Source organism: Notolepis coatsorum (assembly GCF_963971535.1).
Source record: "Notolepis coatsorum genome assembly, chromosome: 2".
NCBI classification, from domain to species: domain Eukaryota; kingdom Metazoa; phylum Chordata; class Actinopteri; order Aulopiformes; family Paralepididae; genus Notolepis; species Notolepis coatsorum.
In genome coordinates, this window is record NC_140166.1 from 136,767,622 (window position 1) to 136,787,488 (window position 19,867).

At 48.1% G+C, this 19,867-nt stretch overlaps 1 protein-coding gene across 1 annotated transcript in view; it reads right to left on the minus strand.

Moving 5' to 3' along the window:
• LOC311223535 (glucocorticoid modulatory element-binding protein 1-like) overlaps nucleotides 1-19,867 on the minus strand; it is a gene marked incomplete at both ends in the record, with an annotated part of 59,586 nt that overhangs the window by 31,597 nt on the left and 8,122 nt on the right. Inside the window, 2 exons of the mRNA XM_084308316.1 lie at nucleotides 5,472-5,656; nucleotides 16,588-16,691. Coding sequence (XP_084164442.1) covers nucleotides 5,472-5,656; nucleotides 16,588-16,691 — 289 coding nt within the window. The remainder of the gene's footprint in view (nucleotides 1-5,471; nucleotides 5,657-16,587; nucleotides 16,692-19,867) is intronic.

Here is a 19,867-nt window from a genome sequence, read left to right on the forward strand (position 1 = left end):
CCAGCGAGGGAGGCGTCGGTGAAAACGCGACGTGAGACAGCGCCGTAACCGTCCTAGGACGGAACCTCCCGAGCGTGTTGACAACACGCTCCGAGATGGATGCCCATAGCCCTCCAACCGTTGACTGGGAAGAGGAATACTCTACATCCAGTCTACAGCAACCCCAGGCTGGTAGAGACCTGCCTGGTACGAGACCTGACGATCCACCTTGACCGCGAAGGACCAGAACGTCATCAGGGCAGAACACTCCGTAACCCCGGATGACGCAGAGGCCCCAGTGCGGCCTCCACGCACTTGGTGAAGATGCGGGGAGCCAGAGAAAACCGAACGGCAGCCTCTGGTACTCATACGCTAACCCTGCAAAGGAAGCGTAGGTAAGCCCTAGGATGGAAGATCGGGGATGCGCATACGCATCCTACAGGTCTATGGAGGAGAACCAGACCCCCACCTGACAGTGTTCAACAGGTAGGAGACGATCCAAAAAATGCTGAACCTTCCCATGGGACAGGTCCAGCCTGGGTCTTACACCCCTCCCTCCCGACTTCTCGGGCAGAGAACACCGGGAGGAGAACGCCACGACGATGGCTTGCTTCGTCCACAGAGATTGGATCTCGTCGACCAGAGCTGTCCCTGCTGGAGACCCCGACAACAGGGTCTGTACCAAACCTGAAAACGGGTGGGGTTGTGTAAACACAAGTCCCCGCCTCACCATTCTCTCCATCTACCTCGACATATGGTACTGCCGTAGTCATATGTGACGACACTCCCAACGCACCCGCCGTCACGTGGCGCAGGTCCGCCAGGAACTGTAGATAGTTGGCCCGGTCCCCCCCGCTGTGCGAAGACAACCCTGGAATCGTGCGAGGAGCGCGTTCCGTGTCGGAACACCTGACCCTGACACCACCCACGAGGCAATCGCACCCAAGGGGGAACCCCGACAGAAAAGGGCCTGTCTGATACGGGGGGCTTCCGATCAAAAAAAGCCCCCCCACTGAACACCCCTCCAGAACATGCTGAAGGAGTTGTTCTGCAGCCGGACATGCAAGGTGTAAGGCCCCCATGGGTTCCTACACACCGTAGCCCTGCAGTGATATCACTACCACCCCAAACCATGTGAGCTGCGACCACTTGCCAATATTCCAGGAGTGGGAGCACCAACATGATACCTGGCCTGGCGAAGGCGAGGCCGGGGAAGCCCGCACTGTGTGCCTCAAAAGGTTTCGAGCCCCCCTGCTGACAACACTTAAGTTGACAGACGTAACACCAGGCTCAACCAACACAGTTCAAGGTGTGGGAGCCGCTTGACAGCACAACATTCTCACGGACAGACCCAGGCTCAGCCATCAACTGGGTGTCAGCCCCTGTCTCCATGAGAAGCGAATAATGGGGCCGCATACGCTTCAATGAAGGTTCGCGGCCCGCAGCCAAAGGAGAACGCTCAGAGCCCCGCTTCTGGGGATACCAGAGAGAGGATTGAACGGGGAGCGGGCTGCTCGCGGCAAAATGACGACGGAGTGGTTTACCAACACCGAAATCACCCAAAATGGCCGATCCCTCGGCCGCCAAGACTGTCGGCCTCGCGATACCCTGTCGATTCTCCAACCAGGGCACCACTGGCGGGGGAAACATGGCCGCCTGTCGAGGGCCCCGTCATCGCCGCTGACGAGGCCGTGCTCTCTCTTCTTCTGGCTGCGCGGTGTGAGGCGGTGTAGGGCCTAGGACAATACCGCCCGCGCTCCAGCAGAAGACCAAAATCCCCTGCGGAGAGGGGAACCCTGAGCGGTTATAGCTTGCGGCTGGGTCAAAGCTAATAACGTCAACAACCTTGCGCGATGTGCCGACGTCGGCCGGCCCTCAAGGCCCCTCCACCAGACACCATTTCTTTAATAGAAAAAACACCAATTCGAACACAGTTCTAATCGTTGCCAATTCCATACCGTGGCGGTACAAGCCTTAACAGCCCACCAGCCACTCGCCAGGCCGACCCATGGTGTCGGCCGGGCGGGGCATTGTTTCAACATATCAAAAACAAAGGACTGACGTTAACATGGAGCACCAGTGGTGATTGCAAACAGCACCCTCCACTGTGGTGTGGACCATGAAAAGGTTAAATGAATAAAAGAGCTAAACCACAAAAACTGTAGAATGAGCAAACCCATACACACAAAGTTTAAGGGGAGACGGACCAGACCCGTCTTCATTCAAAATATTCACAACAGAACACCAGCCCTAGTTTAGCCCATTTACCAAAAAAGGTAAACAAAGCCCCCCCCCCGCACTACTCCCCCAGTATACCGATTGACCGTCAGTATGAATGGTTTGAGAGGAGAGAAAGCTGTAGCAAGACAGACCTTCTCATAGCAGAGTGACAAAATGAAACAATAGCCCCCTACACAGGGCCGCCCCAGGAGATGGGGGGCCTCGCGTCTAAAAACGCACAGGGCCTCACATTTCTCCCAAGCGGCCCTGCCCTTATACTACTGCAGCCTAACGCCAGGCAATGTGGAACCCAAGACAACAATTGCCTGTGCACAGACACGCAACATGTTTACCATGTCGGCTGGACCCATAGCCCCACTACCCGACGCCAACCCAGATGGGAACACCGTTCAACAAACCCCGCCGGAACACAAGGTAATACCTGGCTAGAACCTAGCCACGACCTACCCCGTTGTCAACCCATTTACCCGAAAAAGGTAAATAGAACTCAAAACCCCACAACAGCTACCGACTGACCTTCATTGATGAACCGGGCAAGAGGCGGGAGAGTGACAACATCTCACGGCGGAGACATTAAAACAGCATAGCAATTAGCAGTAGTGATAGCATGCGGCAGTAGCGATAGCATGTTAGCATAGCTTTAGATGTTTTAGCAGCACGCCCAAGACAGCTTGGAAACCGTTCCCTGCAGAGAACGTTCACCAAACCATCTTGCCCCTGGCGCCAACACACAACAAGTTTGTGTTGTTAGCATTACTAACACTAATACCCATGCCTGAAGACACAGGGCCTACCTGAGTACAAGCTGGCCCGACAGCCAGCCTTGTACAGCTGAACCTCGATGTGCAGTCATCAAACGAGGAACATCACAGGCCCGTCGTGTCGCCGAAAACATGCGTCGAAGATGCCAGGGGCCAGCAACCTCCGGTAAGCTTCCAACATTATTAATCTTCCTTAATCTTTTCATTCCGCTAGCTCGTATGGTGCACGCATCCAACACGCTGGGACGAAAATAGAGGAAGGGTGTTTCATGACCAGGGTCATGGTTATATGGGCGGTGGCCACCATAAGGGGCGGGGCCCCATACAGGTGGGGTGCATGTGTTTTTGTTCGTGGGAGATACATTAGGTATCACAGGAGATATGGGTATCTCGTAAGGCTCAGAGCGGGACGCTTAGCCAATACTAATATAACTAGGTTATCTACATAACCTATCGTTATTCACTATAGTATTTCTATTGTAAAGGCTCAGAGCGGGACGCGATGCAATACGAAATATAACTATAGAGGCATAGTATTTCTATGGTAAAACGACAGGAATACTATGGTGATTCTACCATACATCTCTATAATATTCCACTTACTCACTACCTGCCAGCACCACCATGACAGCGTGCCAGCACCACCATGACAGCGTGCCAGCACCACCATGACAACGTGCCAGCACCACCATGACAACGTGCCAGCACCACCATGACAGCGTGCCAGCACCACCATGACAGCGTGCCAGCGCCACCATGTTTTTTTTATGTAATAATAAATAAATATAAATATATATTTTTTTATGTTTACGTTTTTGGGGGGCACATCGTTGTCTAATATGTGATTGCTCAGTCCTCTGTTCCTTTGTTCAACTGTGTGTGTGTGTGTGTGTGTGTGTGTGTGTGTGTGTGTGTGTGTGTGTGTGTGTGTGTGTGTGTGTGTGTGTGTGTGTGTGTGTGTGTGTGTGTGTGTGTGTGCGTGCGTGCGTGCGTGCGTGTGTGTGTGTGTGTGTGTGTTGAGGCACAGCCCCCCCCCCTCTGGACCTGCCCCTAGTTGACTCAGCCCCCCTCTGGACCTGCCCCTAGTTGAGACTCCGCCCCCTCTGGACCTGCCCCTAGTTGAGACTCCGCCCCCTCTGGACCTGCCCGTAGTTGAGGCACAGCCCCCCTCTGGACCAGCCCCTAGTTGAGACTCCGCCCCCTCTGGACCTGCCCCTAGTTGAGACTCCGCCCCCTCTGGACCTGCCCGTAGTTGAGGCACAGCCCCCCTCTGGACCTGCCCCTAGTTGAGACTCCGCCCCCCTCTGGACCTGCCCCTAGATGAGACTCCGCCCCCCTCTGGACCTGCCCCTAGTTGAGACTCTGCCCCCCTCTGGACCAGCCCCTAGTTGAGGCACAGCCCCCCTCTGGACCTGCCCCTAGTTGAGACTCAGCCCCACTCTGGACCTGCCCCTAGTTGAGACTCAGCCCCCCCCCCCCCCCCCCCCCCCCCCCCCCCTCTGGACCTGCCCCTAGTTGAGACTCAGCCCCCCTCTGGACCTGCCCCTAGTTGAGACTCAGCCCCCCTCTGGACCTGCCCCTAGTTGAGGCACAGCCCCACTCTGGACCTGCCCCTAGTTGAGGCACAGCCCCCCTCTGGACCAGCCCCTAGTTGAGACTCAGCCCCCCTCTGGACCTGCCCCTAGTTGAGACTCAGCCCCCCTCTGGACCTGCCCCTAGTTGAGGCACAGCCCCACTCTGGACCTGCCCCTAGTTGAGGCACAGCCCCCCTCTGGACCAGCCCCTAGTTGAGGCACAGCCCCCCTCTGGACCAGCCCCTAGTTGAGGCACAGCCCCACTCTGGACCTGCCCCTAGTTGAGGCACAGCCCCCCTCTGGACCTGCCCCTAGTTGAGGAACAACACCATCTTGTTTCAAAATCCCATGGAAAGCCCTGCTGTAGTAAATCTCTATAGCGTGTACGAAAAAGAAACAACAACACAGAAATACTATCTAATAATAATAATAATAATAATAATAATAATAATAATAATAATAATAATAATAATAATAATAATAATAATAATAATAATAATAATAATAATAATAATAATAATAATAATAATAATAATAATAATAATAATAATAATACATTCAATTTATAGGGCACTCTATATTTGGAAACCAAATCTCAGAGTGCTACAGAGTAAAAACAAATCATAGGCAATTAAAAAACAAGACATAAAAGCATAAAAAAGGGATAAAACACACAAGGCATATGTATAAAAAGGTTAAAACTAAGGGAAGGCTTTCGTGAAGAGGTATGTTTTTAGTCCTCTTTTAAAGGAAGCAGTGGTCGGTCTGTGGTGCTCTGAGGTGGTCAGGGAGGGCACTCCACAGGCGGGGAGCAGCCGAGCAGAAGGCCCGGTCGCCCATGGTGCCCATATATATATATATTTTTTTACTATAGTTCATTTTCCTACGGGTAACACTGTGCGGTTGGGATGCTTACCGGGCAGGGCGGCCGGTTGCCCCGACAGAGGGTCGCCGGGCAGAGACGGGGGGGTAGAATGCACTGAACTGCCCCCGGGGAGGCGGGTGCTGGTGACGAGCACGTCGAACTTGGTGCTGCGGCAGGTGTTGGTGCAGACGCTGTCGTGCTGGTAGAAGTCTATCTGCCCCGAGTCCATCATCTTCCTGTAGGGGGAGACAGAGAGACAGAGAGACAGTCACATGGATGGACGGACGGACAGAGAGACAGTCAGACAGACAGACAGAGAGACAGTCAGTCAGACAGATGGACGGATGGACGGACAGAGAGACAGACGGACGGACGGCCGGACAGACAGACAGACAGACAGACAGACAGACAGACAGACAGACAGACAGACAGACAGACAGACAGACAGACAGACAGACAGACAGACAGACAGACAGACAGACAGACAGACAGACAGACAGATGTTATAGTGTATATTGGATCCGAGCGGAATACATACAAATGTGCAAACGGAATATGACTCATGATATTTCGAGCTCCGAGCCTTGACATTTAGCCTTTGTCCTATTTTCATACTAGCGCTCGTTTCCCTACGCTTTTTATTTTGTTGTTGTTGTTCTTAGCTCTATTCTATTAAAATCTTTCAAAAATGTTCTTATGTACCCCAGTTGCTATTGCATGTACATATTTGTGTTTTATTACACGTATATGTACATACATACCAACTATTCGCCGGTTTTATTCTCCACCCATCGATCATCCATAGCAACACTATTATCACGACATCCAAGAAGGGAGATCCCCGCTTTCTAAGGTTTCTCTCCTCCACATCGCCTGTGGTGCTTTTTTCCTATTGCTAGGTTTTTAGTGAGTTTTCCTTACCTTCGCTGGGGTATGTCTGGGAATGTTGAATTTATTTATTTATTTATTTATTTATTTATTTATTTATTTATTTATTTATTTATTTATTTATTTATTTATTTATTTATTTATTTATTTATTTATTTATTTATTTATTTATTTATTTATTTATTTATTTTACATTTCTTTTGGATTTCATGGTGGGTTTTTGTTCTTGATTTATTGTGATTTCTTCTTGACTTGTTTAAAGAAGACTTGTCCAGCCCATGGGGACATTACCTTGTGATTTTGGGCTTTACAAATACATTTTATTTGATTTGATTTGTATAGTGTAACATGTCATCTATTTCTGTTAATTTATTTTTGGTTAAATGAATCAGAATCAGAAAGGTCTTTATTGCCAAGTAGTTTTCACATACAAGGAATTTGATTTGGTCCTTTTTGGCACGACATAAACGGACAGACAATTACGGTAGAATGAAATAAAAAGGTAGAATGGAATTAAATGGAATATAAACTAAATTTAAATAGAAGCACAATAGAATAGAATAGAATTATGAAATAAAATAGGCCAGGGCTTTACAATTGTGCACGATCATGAAAAGAGTTTAATTATGTTTTTAGGAAAGGTACTTTCTTTTTGCCAAATTGTATTTGTAAGGTTCTGTTTGTATTAAAGGGAGTTTGTAAAAACGGTGTTGATTTTTGCGTCGATCAATATGTTGTACGTCTGTGCAATGATTATATGTAGTGCCTCGTAAGTCCATGTGTGCTGAGCATCTCTAGGTACATGACACCGGAATCAAATCAATTGAAATCACAAATCAATAGTCCTTCATCAGAATGTGTTGACACGGCTCTGATAGTGTAACGCGATCTGCTTAAACAACAAGAGACGTTTAATTAAGGGATGAAGTCGTCGATCGATCCCAACGGAGGCCTTGCATGCAACTGTTTGTGTAGTTGTAGTATCTGTCTTCCAACATGGCTGCCCGTAGCATAGCAACCATTGTGAGACAACGGTTGCTATGTTGCTATGGATATCAACAAAAACATAATAATTTGGTGTCTTATTACTGGATCTTGTCACAGTAGAACAGTAATATCAGGCTTTTCCAGTTTTTCTACCTGTTTTTCTACCACGGCACAGAAATGAGGCATTTCCTTTTGAAACTGCTCACCAATGGTTACAGGCGGCCATGCTGGAAGAAAGAGAACTACACACACATTCCTATTCCTTACCTCAGATCAGATGTTCTCCAAAAAGATTATTCCAATTCCTGATCGCCATTCCAAATATCGATCGCGTTTATTGATCCAACGCTGGGTGCTCGAAACACATATTCCACGCTGTTCTGAGGGACCACAATGACTGCAATCGGCTTACATGCCTGATAAGTAAAATGTGGATTCCGGATGTTCTTTTCCCCATGCATTACAGCACTATGTTATCAATACACATTTATAAAAGGAGGCATATTTTGCCAAAATATGTTGCCAAAAAAATTAAATAATAATAATAAAAATAATTTTTACACTTGCCTACCCACGACCCCACTTTGGGTCGCGACCCGTCGTTTGAGAACCGCTGCTCTATCGCTTTACTAGAGTTTCTCGACACAAGAGGCAGTGAGGTAGAAGTGCTACAGCGATACAGGGATGAACGAGAACAATGGGCTGAATATACAGTGTACTATACGCTCCCGGGTTACCAACGACAGTTACACCAAGTACAAGTCCAGACATGACAGCAGGAGACACATCATTCAGCCATTCGTCAGCTTGTTGTTATTTGATCCTAGTAGTAGCAGCTTACAGACTACTTCTGGAATGTAATGGCAAACCTCCCAACACAGACAGATCCCTGATCTTCAAATTATCCCTGGCTGTGATGTTGTTGTTGTTGTTGATTGTAAAAGCTTTTGAGTTTAAACAGGTTTTAATCCCCACGTCGCTACCGCCAGTCAACAGGACCCGAGTTAACCCTTTCACCGCCGCACTACCAAACGGTTTAACCCTTTCACCGTGACAACACGGAAGGTTAACCCTTTCCACTGCCATGCGACAGAGGGTTAACCCTTTCACTACCACACTACAGAAGGTTAATACAGACAGTTAACCGTCTGTAGTGTGATAGTAAAGGGTTAACCTTCTGTAGTGTGGTAGTGAAAGGGTTAATTTAATTTCAAACCTTTATTTAAACTCTAAAAGTCAACAGAGGTTTCCCTTGTTTTTACGGACACGTGTACTTATAGAAATGAGAAAACAAAAGCATATAAAATCCTAACAAAAAAAAAAAAAAGCAAGGATAACAAATCAATTAAATCTCATATAACTTGATTGACAAAGGTTGGAGATCAAGGTTTTAAATTCTGCAACAGAGGGGAGAACGTACGGTTATGTCTATAACCATAGTTATATGAGTATAGCGGACGCTCTATGTCCTACTAGAATTCACTTCCATATCAGTACTAGCACTGAATACATTTTCACATGCACCTTTACACACCCATCCGCCTGGCCACACCCCCATCCGCTCCTCTACATAAGCAGGGGTGTGGCCATACTAACAGCTCCTTCCCAAGTCTTTCACCACAAAGGCGAAGACCACGGGATCCTCAGTGAGTCCGACGCAGAGCGTCCGCTATACTCATATAACTATGGTTATAGACATAACCGTACGTTATAGTATCGTATAGCTACCGCTCTGCGTCCTACTGGAATACAGGAGCTGAGCAGAGCGGAAGCTCGACAAATGTACCCGCTGAGGCCCGCCACAACCATCAGAACCGGGGAGGACCCGAGCCCCCGGACCCCCCTAGTGGAGGACAGGAGGGTATCGGATCCGACTGTGCGAAGAGGAGTTTAGCAACTCAAACACACAGGGTGAGCAGACCGTGGGACTTAGCTTCCACAGAAGAACCCACGACTACACAAACGCGCAACCCACATGCCACTAGGGAACGAACGGGAAGAAACAAAACCCCCGTTACAACCCCTAATATCACGGGGTCAAGAGCAAAAGCCCAACCCCGTGGCAAGGCCGTAGCAGCGGAGCGCGAAGGAGGACCCAGACCCAGGAAGGGACTGGACCCCCCGGAAAAGGGGGCCTGGAGAGGCCAACGACGCTGCAGCATCGAGACCACACCAGGCGGTCACTAGTGACACCACCCCCCACATCGCCAACGTATTCGGACCAAGAGCAGGCCCTTCCCCCCAACAGCACGCCGCCCTGAAGCACTCAAAAGGCTACACCCACAGCGGGACCAGGCAGCGCACCGGGGAGACAACCCTCAAAGAAGTTGATCCCTCAATCCAGGCAACAGGCCACTCGACCTGAGCCTGGAGCACTGCGGACTAGACAGGCGCCAAAGGGGTCTGCTGAAACAGCACCCCGGCGGAAGTGGCGTACGCTGGTATGTCGTGCACCATGTCGCAGCCTCCACAACCCCCCCCCCCCGACCCTCTAGAGGGGCCGAGGCAGAGAAGGCTGACATGATTGGCAGACGTCATGAAAGGTGCGGGGGCACACTCACAGGCAGACGGGGCCAAGCCCGGCCTACCCCGAGAGTTGACTCCGCTACCAACACACAAGGGAACCAACCACCCCCTTGGTTCTAACATGAGGCGGTTGTTCCTATAACCCCCCAAGAAAAAACTCCAAAACACAACTGCGGGTATACACTGGCTATACAGCAGTACAAGTGTTTCAGTTTTCAAGAAGGGGTTAACCCAGGCCAACAGGTCGACGAAAAAACAAATTCGAACCCGGGCCCGGCGGTCCGGGACGTACACAGGGATGCCAGAGGAGTTCTACAAGAACCACCTCAACAGCCCCCTCCCAGCCCCGCCAAGCAGGAGAAGAGAGGGGCGAAAAAGAATGGAGAAGGACCAGGCTCCTTCAGCACGGCGGAAGGTACAACATAATATGGACCAAGCAACAGTGAAGGATAACACGCAGTGACATAACCACGAACATCTCCATAACATCAAACCCTGCAACGCCCGGGCCGACCCGGCATTTTCCCCCCGAAAAAGCACAAGTCCCTCAGGGTACCAGAACAGCAGATCTGCGCCCTGGCGGACAACGGGTTAACTGACCTGGTCCAGCGCTACCAGAACCAGTCCCGTGCCCTAATCACGCCGCCATCCCCAGTTCCAGGAGGGGGGTAGTACGCGTGTCGATCCAAAACATTATAGAGGGCGCCACCCAGATGGTCAGAACACAAAGCACCGCGCCCGGTGGCCCACCCCAAGGGCGTGAGACCCCTCTACCAATGCTTTGATCTATTCTGTTAACATCCCCCAGAGATGAACGAGAATTTGTCGAGACAAGCCTAGTACACTGGCGCTCGGAAGAGACAAACTCCAACCCAGTTGCCCCATAAAAACGCTGTTTCAATGATGAGCAACCAAGGCGCGCAAGCCCATGCATGGTTCCTATCAGAAGCACCCAGGGCCAGCACTATGTACACGTCGAGACCCAAAACATATCAATGTACATTCTAACAAGAACCCAGATACCGTTCCTCCAAGCCGCCTGGGAGAACGACAAGAAGCAGCTTTTTTCACAGAAAAAAATACGGACATGGGTCCCATACGACGCGGCTGAGGGAAAACAACACCCCGTCAACCTGCTCCATAAAAGAGGGGACGGGGAGTGACATACCCTATGGCGGGGGGAATCTCATGACTCAACCGACCATTACAGGCGAGGAGTCAGGGAACTCCCTAAACAACACCCCGTCAACCTGCTCCATAAAAGAGGGGACAGGGAACCCCCAAAGAGACTTCTCACGTGAGCAATAAATTGAAAAGACATATGCAACATTGAGCTATGTAACAATTGGACTAGGACTCTCTGAGGAGGAGGCTCTGAAACTCTGAGGAAGCTCCCTCACTGAGAGGGAGGTTCTGAACTCACCGAGGAGGCTCTGAAACTCCCTGAGGAGGAGGCTCTGAAACTCCCTGAGGAGGAGGCTCTGACCCAATATACACACTACTAGTAGGGAGCAGAGCAGAAGAACAAATCGTCTCTACTGCATTGCATCACCTACCAAGCTCAATACACATACAACAGAGCAGAACTTCTTTTTAAGTTCTACTCACCTTGACAATAAGTTAATAACAGAGGTCCACAACATGAAAATAACTCACGAAAGTCTCACAACCAATAGAAACGCGCCCAGTGACATACTATATGGCGGGGGGAATTCCGTGGCCCACCGCCCAATATGGCGTGGGACCAGGAAACTCCCCCCCCCTCCCTACCCTGTGACGCGCTGACCCAGCAACGTGACAGGAAGCCCGAAGGACAGGAGGCCCAACCCCCTGACCAATCACAAAAAGGGGAGGAAGGTTTTATCAGTTCACCCCCTCATGACCCCTCACCCCTGATACGATGCAAATGACAAAGCAGAGCCATGACACCAGTCATAGCGTGCTACATGAAGCGCATGTACACCTGTCAAGGTAACAGCTTCACATAGGCTCATGTGCGAACCTGCCACCTGAATTTTTACACCTTTTCCTAAAGGAAGAAAAACACAGACCAAGAGAGGGCCCTTATTTTTAAGGGCCCTGGTACAAGAGCTTACACATATAACTTCTGTAGGCCAACACCTAACCCAGTTGTGGATCTTAACGACACACACAACCCTCCATCACAACAAAAAAGGCAAAAGTACACTCTCACTACCGTAAGAGGAATGCCGTTTTTCATAATGAGAGAAGACATAAGTCCTCGATTAAGTACTGGTCACAGGCCTTGCTAAGTCCACATGACAGCGACCAAACAATCTTCAGACAAAAATTGCCTCTCTAAGCAGGAGCACAACTCCAGCAGAAGCTGAGGGGTTACACCGTATCCCCACAAACATAGTGAAACAATATATTGTAAACAAAATCATATTTGAGGGGAGGGGGGGGGGCCCAGGGGAAAACCGGGGGAAAAAACCACCCCTCACCACCTTACCCCTGATACGACTTGTTTGAACAGGTACAGCCCTGTTTATATGTGAACTTGCCACCTGTTTATTGTCATCACAAGCTGAGAGAAGGACTCATCCCTCGATCACATGCCACTATGCATAGCTTTGCAGGGTTTTTAACCCAGCCAGTTGTGAGCTCAGCTACGTTGCCTAACGTTACATGAACACACACAACCTCTCATCATACAACAAAACTAGTTCATTTTTACTCACGTAAAAAACAACGCCGTTTTCTAGGTAGAGAAAAAGCTATACCAGTGAGCATGACAATTCACACACAACACATGTCGCATCCCCAAATGTAGTGAAGCAACATACGTTTTGAAAAAAACATCGTTATTACAAAACATTCGGAAGGGGAATGAAGGAAGAGGGGGGAAGTGTCCAATGGACCCTTACCTGCACCAATGAACGCAGGCTGAGAGGACCGCAACAGGCTGGTCTCCACGTTGACGAAGGTCCTCGATGGCGGGGCAAAAGAAGCTAAGGCCGGAGCAAAGCTAAGGCCGGAGCAAAGCTCCGGCGAAACGCCCCCCTCCAACAGCCGATCATGGTGCATTTACATACATTTACATTTAGTCATTTAGCTGACGCTTTTATCCAAAGCGACTTACAAGTTCTGTACGACAAGTCATCAGGAAGGGCACAACTATCGTCGTTTTGAAACACAGTTCATGCCTCATCACTTCAGGCACTTTTCTTTTTTTAACCCTAACCAAGCAGTTAACCCTTTCACTGCGACAATACACAAAAGGTTAAACCTTTCACTGCCACACACCAGAAGGTTAACCCTTTACTATCACACCACCGACAGTAACCGTCGGTAGTGTGATAGTCAGGGGTGCGTTGCTCATGGGACGGGGTTGCACACTGTGCAACCGGCTCTGTGAGCAGAAGCACGCGCGTGCACACAGGAATGCGCTGCACTCTACTGATGCGCCAACTCGCCAAGTACCCACCTGGCTACTTTGCATAACACTAGCGCAGGTCGTCAGGTGTGTTCAAATACAGTGCAGGGCCGACTACATCTTCTGTCAAAGATGACGTCGTAGTCAGAGTGCTATGGCCTGCTATTCTCACGGCTAATGTTCAACGGTGTAGCACAAGCTAACAGCTAACTCCAGGCTAACTGGTAGCATCAGGCTAACGTTCCCAGCCGAGCGAGCGTACAGAGCTAGCGTCGTAGCTAACAGCTAACTGGCTAACAGGTAGCTCAACCCAGCTAGAACGCAAGCTAAGCAGCTACCACCGAAACTGCACAACGTGAGAACACAATATAGGCCAACACTTCAGACAGCCGCTGTCTGTCCCTCTCCTCATCCGAAGAGAGAAGAGGAAAAGAATTCAACACAGTCTTCAGAACGGTGATTATCAGACACAGCGGTGCCGACACAATTCCCTCATGGGCTGCAGCCGACTTGAGCATGGAGAAACACGAAACCCACCTCCCTCGCGCCGGGTAACTTTCATCTTGAAAGGCGGGGCCTCGCACGGTGACAGAGTATCCGTTTGTCCAGAGATCTGGGGGATTGAACCGCAGATTCGGATACAGTCCCAGGCAATAGAGCTCCCGATGAGGAGCTCATGTAACGTGGGCGTCAAACCAGAACCCTCTCCACGCCGCTAAGAGGCAGCAAAAAAGGGTACCAGCCTGGAGCCGGCTTTCGTAAGTCGTGTAGCCATTCCCCCCATAGCAACAGAACTGGCGCTTGCATCCCAAAACCATCACCCACCCAGAGAGGCAGCTAGCCCTCACACAACCGAGCGCCTCTCAAGCAAAGTCCAACTGCAGAGCGGAGGTAATACCTGTCCAACTGCAGAGCTGGAGGAATGCCGGTGGGGATTAGGCCAGCGACGCGAGCCCCTAATACGAAAATGCCGGTGGAGGTCAGAATGATCATCATCTTCTAGACACCCCGGTGGCGAAGACATTATCGCTGTATTTCCTCGAAAAATAGTGAGAGAGAAAATAAAGATATAATGTCAACACAGCTCCTTCATCGTAGCTCCTCTTCAACATTTCACTAATCTCAAAGTGGTGTATACAGACACTCGCCGTGGTGAAAACAAGGAAGGAGCTGTTACTATGGCCACACCCCTGCTTATGTAGAGGAGCGGATGGGGGTGTGGCCAGGCGGATGGGTGTGTAAAGGTGCATTTGAAAATTTATTCAGTGCTAGTACTGATATGGAAGTGAATTCCAGTAGTACGCAGAGCGGTAGCTATACGATACTATAACCTCAAGCTTTAAAGGTGCTGTAAGTGGTATTTCTTTGTTAAAATAAGTGTTAAATAGCTCTACATTCCGACAGCCATCATTAATATAGAGTGTCTGGTCAGTAACATGGGTCTCCCAGTCCCTCCACTCTGCAGTAAACAGAAATTACATTTTCTGGTATCCGTTCCCACTTCATCCATCAAAGGAGAGAGAACAATAGATCTATTTTTTTTTTTACTTATTTCAAGAAATCATCAGGGGTGTAAAGTACTTGATTAATTGTACTTCGTTACAATACTTAAGTACTGTTTTTGGGGATTTGTACTTTACTCGAGTATTATTAGGTTTGTATACTTGTACTTTTACTGAATTACATTTCAGAGAAAAAAAACATACTTTTTACTCCTTACATTTAAAATGCAGACCTACAAAGTACAAATCTCACAGGTCCAACCATTTTAATTAGTATATTTGTTTCTCTGGCCGAACTAACGTTAACTTTATTAATCCTGTGGCCGCACTTTATTTAAAAACAGCCAATCAAATCCCCAACAATGGAAAATTAACCCTAAATTTAAATTAACCACCCATACCCATGCTGATTGGTCCTTGTGCAAGACTAGAAAGCGAGAATCTTTGATTAAACACCTGCTATCAGAAGAATAGACAGTCAGAGCGACAAGCTACAGAAGATGGCCACAAACGATAGTACGAGTGATGAAGAGGACGAAATGGAACATTTCATTGCCCCGGAATTTTTACTTTTACTTTTTAGTACTTAAGTACATTTTGTTAAAGGGGAACTCCAACATTTTGGGAAATTAGCTTATTTAACATCTTCCCTGGAGTTAGACAAGAAGATACATACCTTTTGTGTCTCTGTGCGTGCATTTTAGCTTTGGGAATAGACGCTCCATTAGCATAGCTTAGCTTCATCACTGGAAGTGAGGCAGGACAGTAGCCTTACAGTGCCTTACAGTGTATTGCAAGGTCTGACATTGACCAAACTTGATATGCATGACCTTGGTGGGCTCTAGGTCAACTCCTGAAAAGGGGGTCAATGTCAGACTTTGCAATCAAAAGTTAGGGGGCTAATAACCCTTGCCATAATTTCAGTGCGCCCCCTAACTTTTGATTGCAAGGTCTGACATTGACCCCCTTTTCAGGAGTTGACCTAGAGCCCACCAAGGTCATGCATATCAAATTTGGTCAATGTCAGACCTTGCAATACACTGTAAGGCACTGTAAGGCTACTGTCCTGCCTCACTTCCAGTGATGAAGCTAAGCTATGCTAACGGAGCGTCTATTCCCAAAGCTAAAATGCACGCACAGAGACAAAAAAGGTATGTATCTTCTTGTCTAACTCCAGGGAAGATGTTAAATAAGCTAATTTCCCAAAATGTTGGAGTTCCCCTTTAACAGAATTCAACTATAGGGCGACAATAATGTGGTCAAGAGGCATGGTTTCTATCTTGAGCCTGAACTGGCGTGACTTCTTTTATTCACATGGTAAGCAGCAGTAACACAAGTCTTCTCTCTCTGAGAGACATTGGGGGAGAGAACGAAATGGGTGGATACCTTTGCTTCTATACTCGCCATAAGGTAGAGTACCTGGGTGGCTCCGCCTAGAGCGCCCTCCAGTGGGAACAGATATATATGCAACTAGACAGTCACTGGTGGAGACAATTATATATATGCAGGTAAACAGTTACTAGAGTAAACAGCCATACGTACAGTTAGACAGTTACCAGCAATCCTACACAGAGCCTCTGATCTCAACACATTTAAAAGTAGAAACTTTTTTACTTTTACAAACGTCTTTCTCTGGTCTGCATCCCTTAACATATTGAGCCGTACTGTATTGTACCCATTCTGCAATCTGTTAAATAAAGTTTTCATTCATTCATTCATTCATTCATTCATTCATTCATTCATTCATTCATTCATTCATTCATGCTTATCCTCAATGCCACAGTCTCAGCCCTGATAATGAGGTGTGAAAGGGACTCTGCGCCTCTCTCTCTCTCTCTCTCTTCTCCTCCACGGAGGAGCCGCCTACCTGAGCATGACCCCTCCCAGCCGAATGGCCCTCTTCCAGTCCTTCAGCGTGGCTTTCCCCGCCAGGTGAACAAACTGCTTCGGGCTGATAAGCTCCTCGTTGAACTGCAGGGAGGAGAGAGAGAGAGCGTGCAGGGAGTGAAGAGCGAGCGGCACACATCCTGCACGAGCCCCGTTGCTCAGTCCCGCCCATTTAAATTCTATTCAACCTAAATAATGTAATTTAACTGATAGATACACAAAATTTATTTAGTTATGTTAATTTAATTTAATTGTGTTGATGTTTCCATGTTTTTTTTTGGATCCACTTTTTCCCTCCTATTTTTTCTGTATTTTCCTCCCATCCCAATTTAGTCGTTATGCCAATTCCCCCCTCCCCTTCCTGGTCGTTGCTCGGATGTGCCCCCCACTGGTCGGTCTAGGGAGCCCTGAAGTCTATCACATGCTTCCTCCGATACATAGGAGACAGCCAGCAGCCTTTTTTCACCTGGCAGCGAGGACTCTCATTGGTGAAGTGTAACGTGTGGGAGGATCACACTACCTTCACCATATCCCTCCCTCACTGTGCAGGCGCCCTGACCAACCTGTAGGAGTCGCTGTTTACAACGACCAGATTACCACCCACCGGCTTCCCTCTTGCTGACACCGCCAATTGTGCCAGTATGACGACCGGCCAAGCCGGAGGCACCGCTGACAGCCGGATTCGATACCAGTGTCTCTGCGGTGGTAGACAGACGCTTAGTCCGCTGTGCTACCCGGCCGCCTCTGATGTTTCCTTTTTTTTTTTTTTTTAATCAAGTATGTACATTCTGTTTGGTTTGGTAAACATTGCACTTAGTCTATCAGTGTACTGTATGTGTGTAGGGGCAGGTACAAATAAGAATGTTTTCTTCCACCTGTTCCTTTCGGCCATGGAATTCAGTGCTTATTAATATGTACTGTTGGACTGTAATAATTCCATGTACGAATAAATAAAAATTAAATTAAATTAAATTTCAGATCAAACTGGAAGCGGTTATTATGAAATGTCTCTGCGAGACGAAAAGTGATTTTGCCACGACGTGAGCGCAAGCGCGGTCGGTTTGAACGAGAGACGTGGTTCAGTGCACTGGGCGACTCGCAGGTTCGAGCCGTTAACACAAGTAACACTGGGAAGTAATTCAGGATGTTTATCTACTAGGCTTGCGATGAGGAGGGAAGGAGGGAGAGGAGGGGGAGAAATAGTAATGCCAGAGAGCGGAGGTGGACGCACCCTCCTCGGGCTGTGGAAGAGAGTACACTCCTCGCCGCGGGGCAGCGGTTGAGCGAGCCAGAGGTCCAACGCTCCTCATCTCACAGGGGTTGACCTACACTGGTGTCGTGCCAGGAATATAAAAGCCGGCACAGTAAATTTCGCAGAGTAAATTTTACTCAAACTGAGTACATTTTACTCAAACTGAGTAATATTTTACTCCGTTTGAGTCAAATGTACTCAGTTTGAGTAAAATTTACTCTGCAAAATGTACTGACTGACTGATGAGCTGCATGGAGCCAGGGAGCCTGATCCAGATAGGAGGGGAGAGAGGAGGTTGGGGGGAGGGTGGGGGGGTTGTTGGGAGGGGAGGGGGGGGGGGGGGAGCATGGTTCTTGTCTGCTTTCCAGAGGGGAAGAACCAGAATCCTGTTGGGCCAATTCGAATTTTCTGGATAAATGGAAGATTGCTCCACTTCTACAAGGTCCATTTGCATGTTCTTGGTATCTATAGGGACATATATGGACCTCTGGGAATGTATTCCCAGTGTCAGAAATATTGTGTCAGTTACTATGCTTGAGTAAATTCATTGTAATGAACCAAAGGAGAATATTAATTATTACACTACTACGAATTTAGAGATTCCAAAAAAATCTTAGCTTTCCAAAAAAGGACCATCGAGCGTGCGCTTCTGGGAGACGGTATAATGCGACGGCCATGTTGGTAGGCGAGGGGGGCGCCAGCGGGAGAGGAGATGGGAGGTGTCTCCTGCTGGGTCACGAACGAGGGGTTAATTGGCCCCCCTGCTGATCTGACAGGCCAGTTTGACTCCGCCCACTGAGCCGAGGCGACGACAGAGAGTAACCACTTCCCCTGAAGAACTTAAAGGTCTGTGAGCACTTAAATGGGCACTTCACAGAAAAAAAAACTAAACAATGCTTGTTTACTTTGCAGATAATCTCATACACTCTAAACAGCCGTGCACACGTTAATTTTCATTCATTAATTTTCATTGAGAACTAGAGACTCTTATCACTGGACTAACTTGTATTTGTACTTTTTTATATTATACTGTATTGTATTTGTATTTATATTTTATATTGTATCTATAGTGTATATAGATACTGGACTGTATAGGAATGTGAAGCCCTGTACCCCCCCCCCCCCTACAGCACAGACCGCTATACCAAGAAGTGAACTCACTGCTTTGTAACGTGTCTATGTGGAAGTCCACCGTGACTGCGCTTCGCGGTACCATCCGTTACACTTGTACTGTGTGTTGTATGATGACAATACATTTTAATCTCATATAATAGAATCTATGAACCTAGAATGGTAAGAATAATGATATAATAAAGAACAGAGGGGGAAACATCACTATTATACTGCAAATCACCTATTATCAGAATCAGAATTAGAAAGGTCTTTATTGCCAAGTAAGTTTGCACATACAGTAGCCTACAAAGAATTTGTTTTGGCACTCTGGTTGGATGCCAAACCTCTTTTTGTTGTACTTTACTTGTGCTGGATAATGACAATACATTTTAATCTCATATAATCTATTGAATTAAAGGAACACGGCAACATTTGGGGAAATTAGCTTACCGTCTTCTCCAGAGAGAGACAAGAAGATAGATACCAGTTTCCTCTCTGTGCGTTCAGTAGAAAGCTATCTGGCTGCACGTTAGCCTAGCTTAGCACAATGAATGGAAGCGGACAGTGCCGGTTAGCCTAGGCATTGTCCAACTAACACCTCTCCCGAAGGCTAACCGGCACTGTCCGCTTCCATTCATTTTGCTAAGCTAGGCTAACGTGCAGCCAGATAGCTTTCTACTAAACACACAGAGAGGAAACTGGTATCCATCTTCTTGTCTCTCTCTGGAGAAGACGATAAGCTAATTTCCCAAAATGTTGGCATGTTCCTTAACACTTTGAATGCCACTCACGGCTTTTCTCGGGTTTACCCCCCGCGGGTTGAATGCCCATCACGAGAATATTCGTTTTATTCGTTTTTTTATTTTATTAGCGATCTGAAATCATATTGCATCAA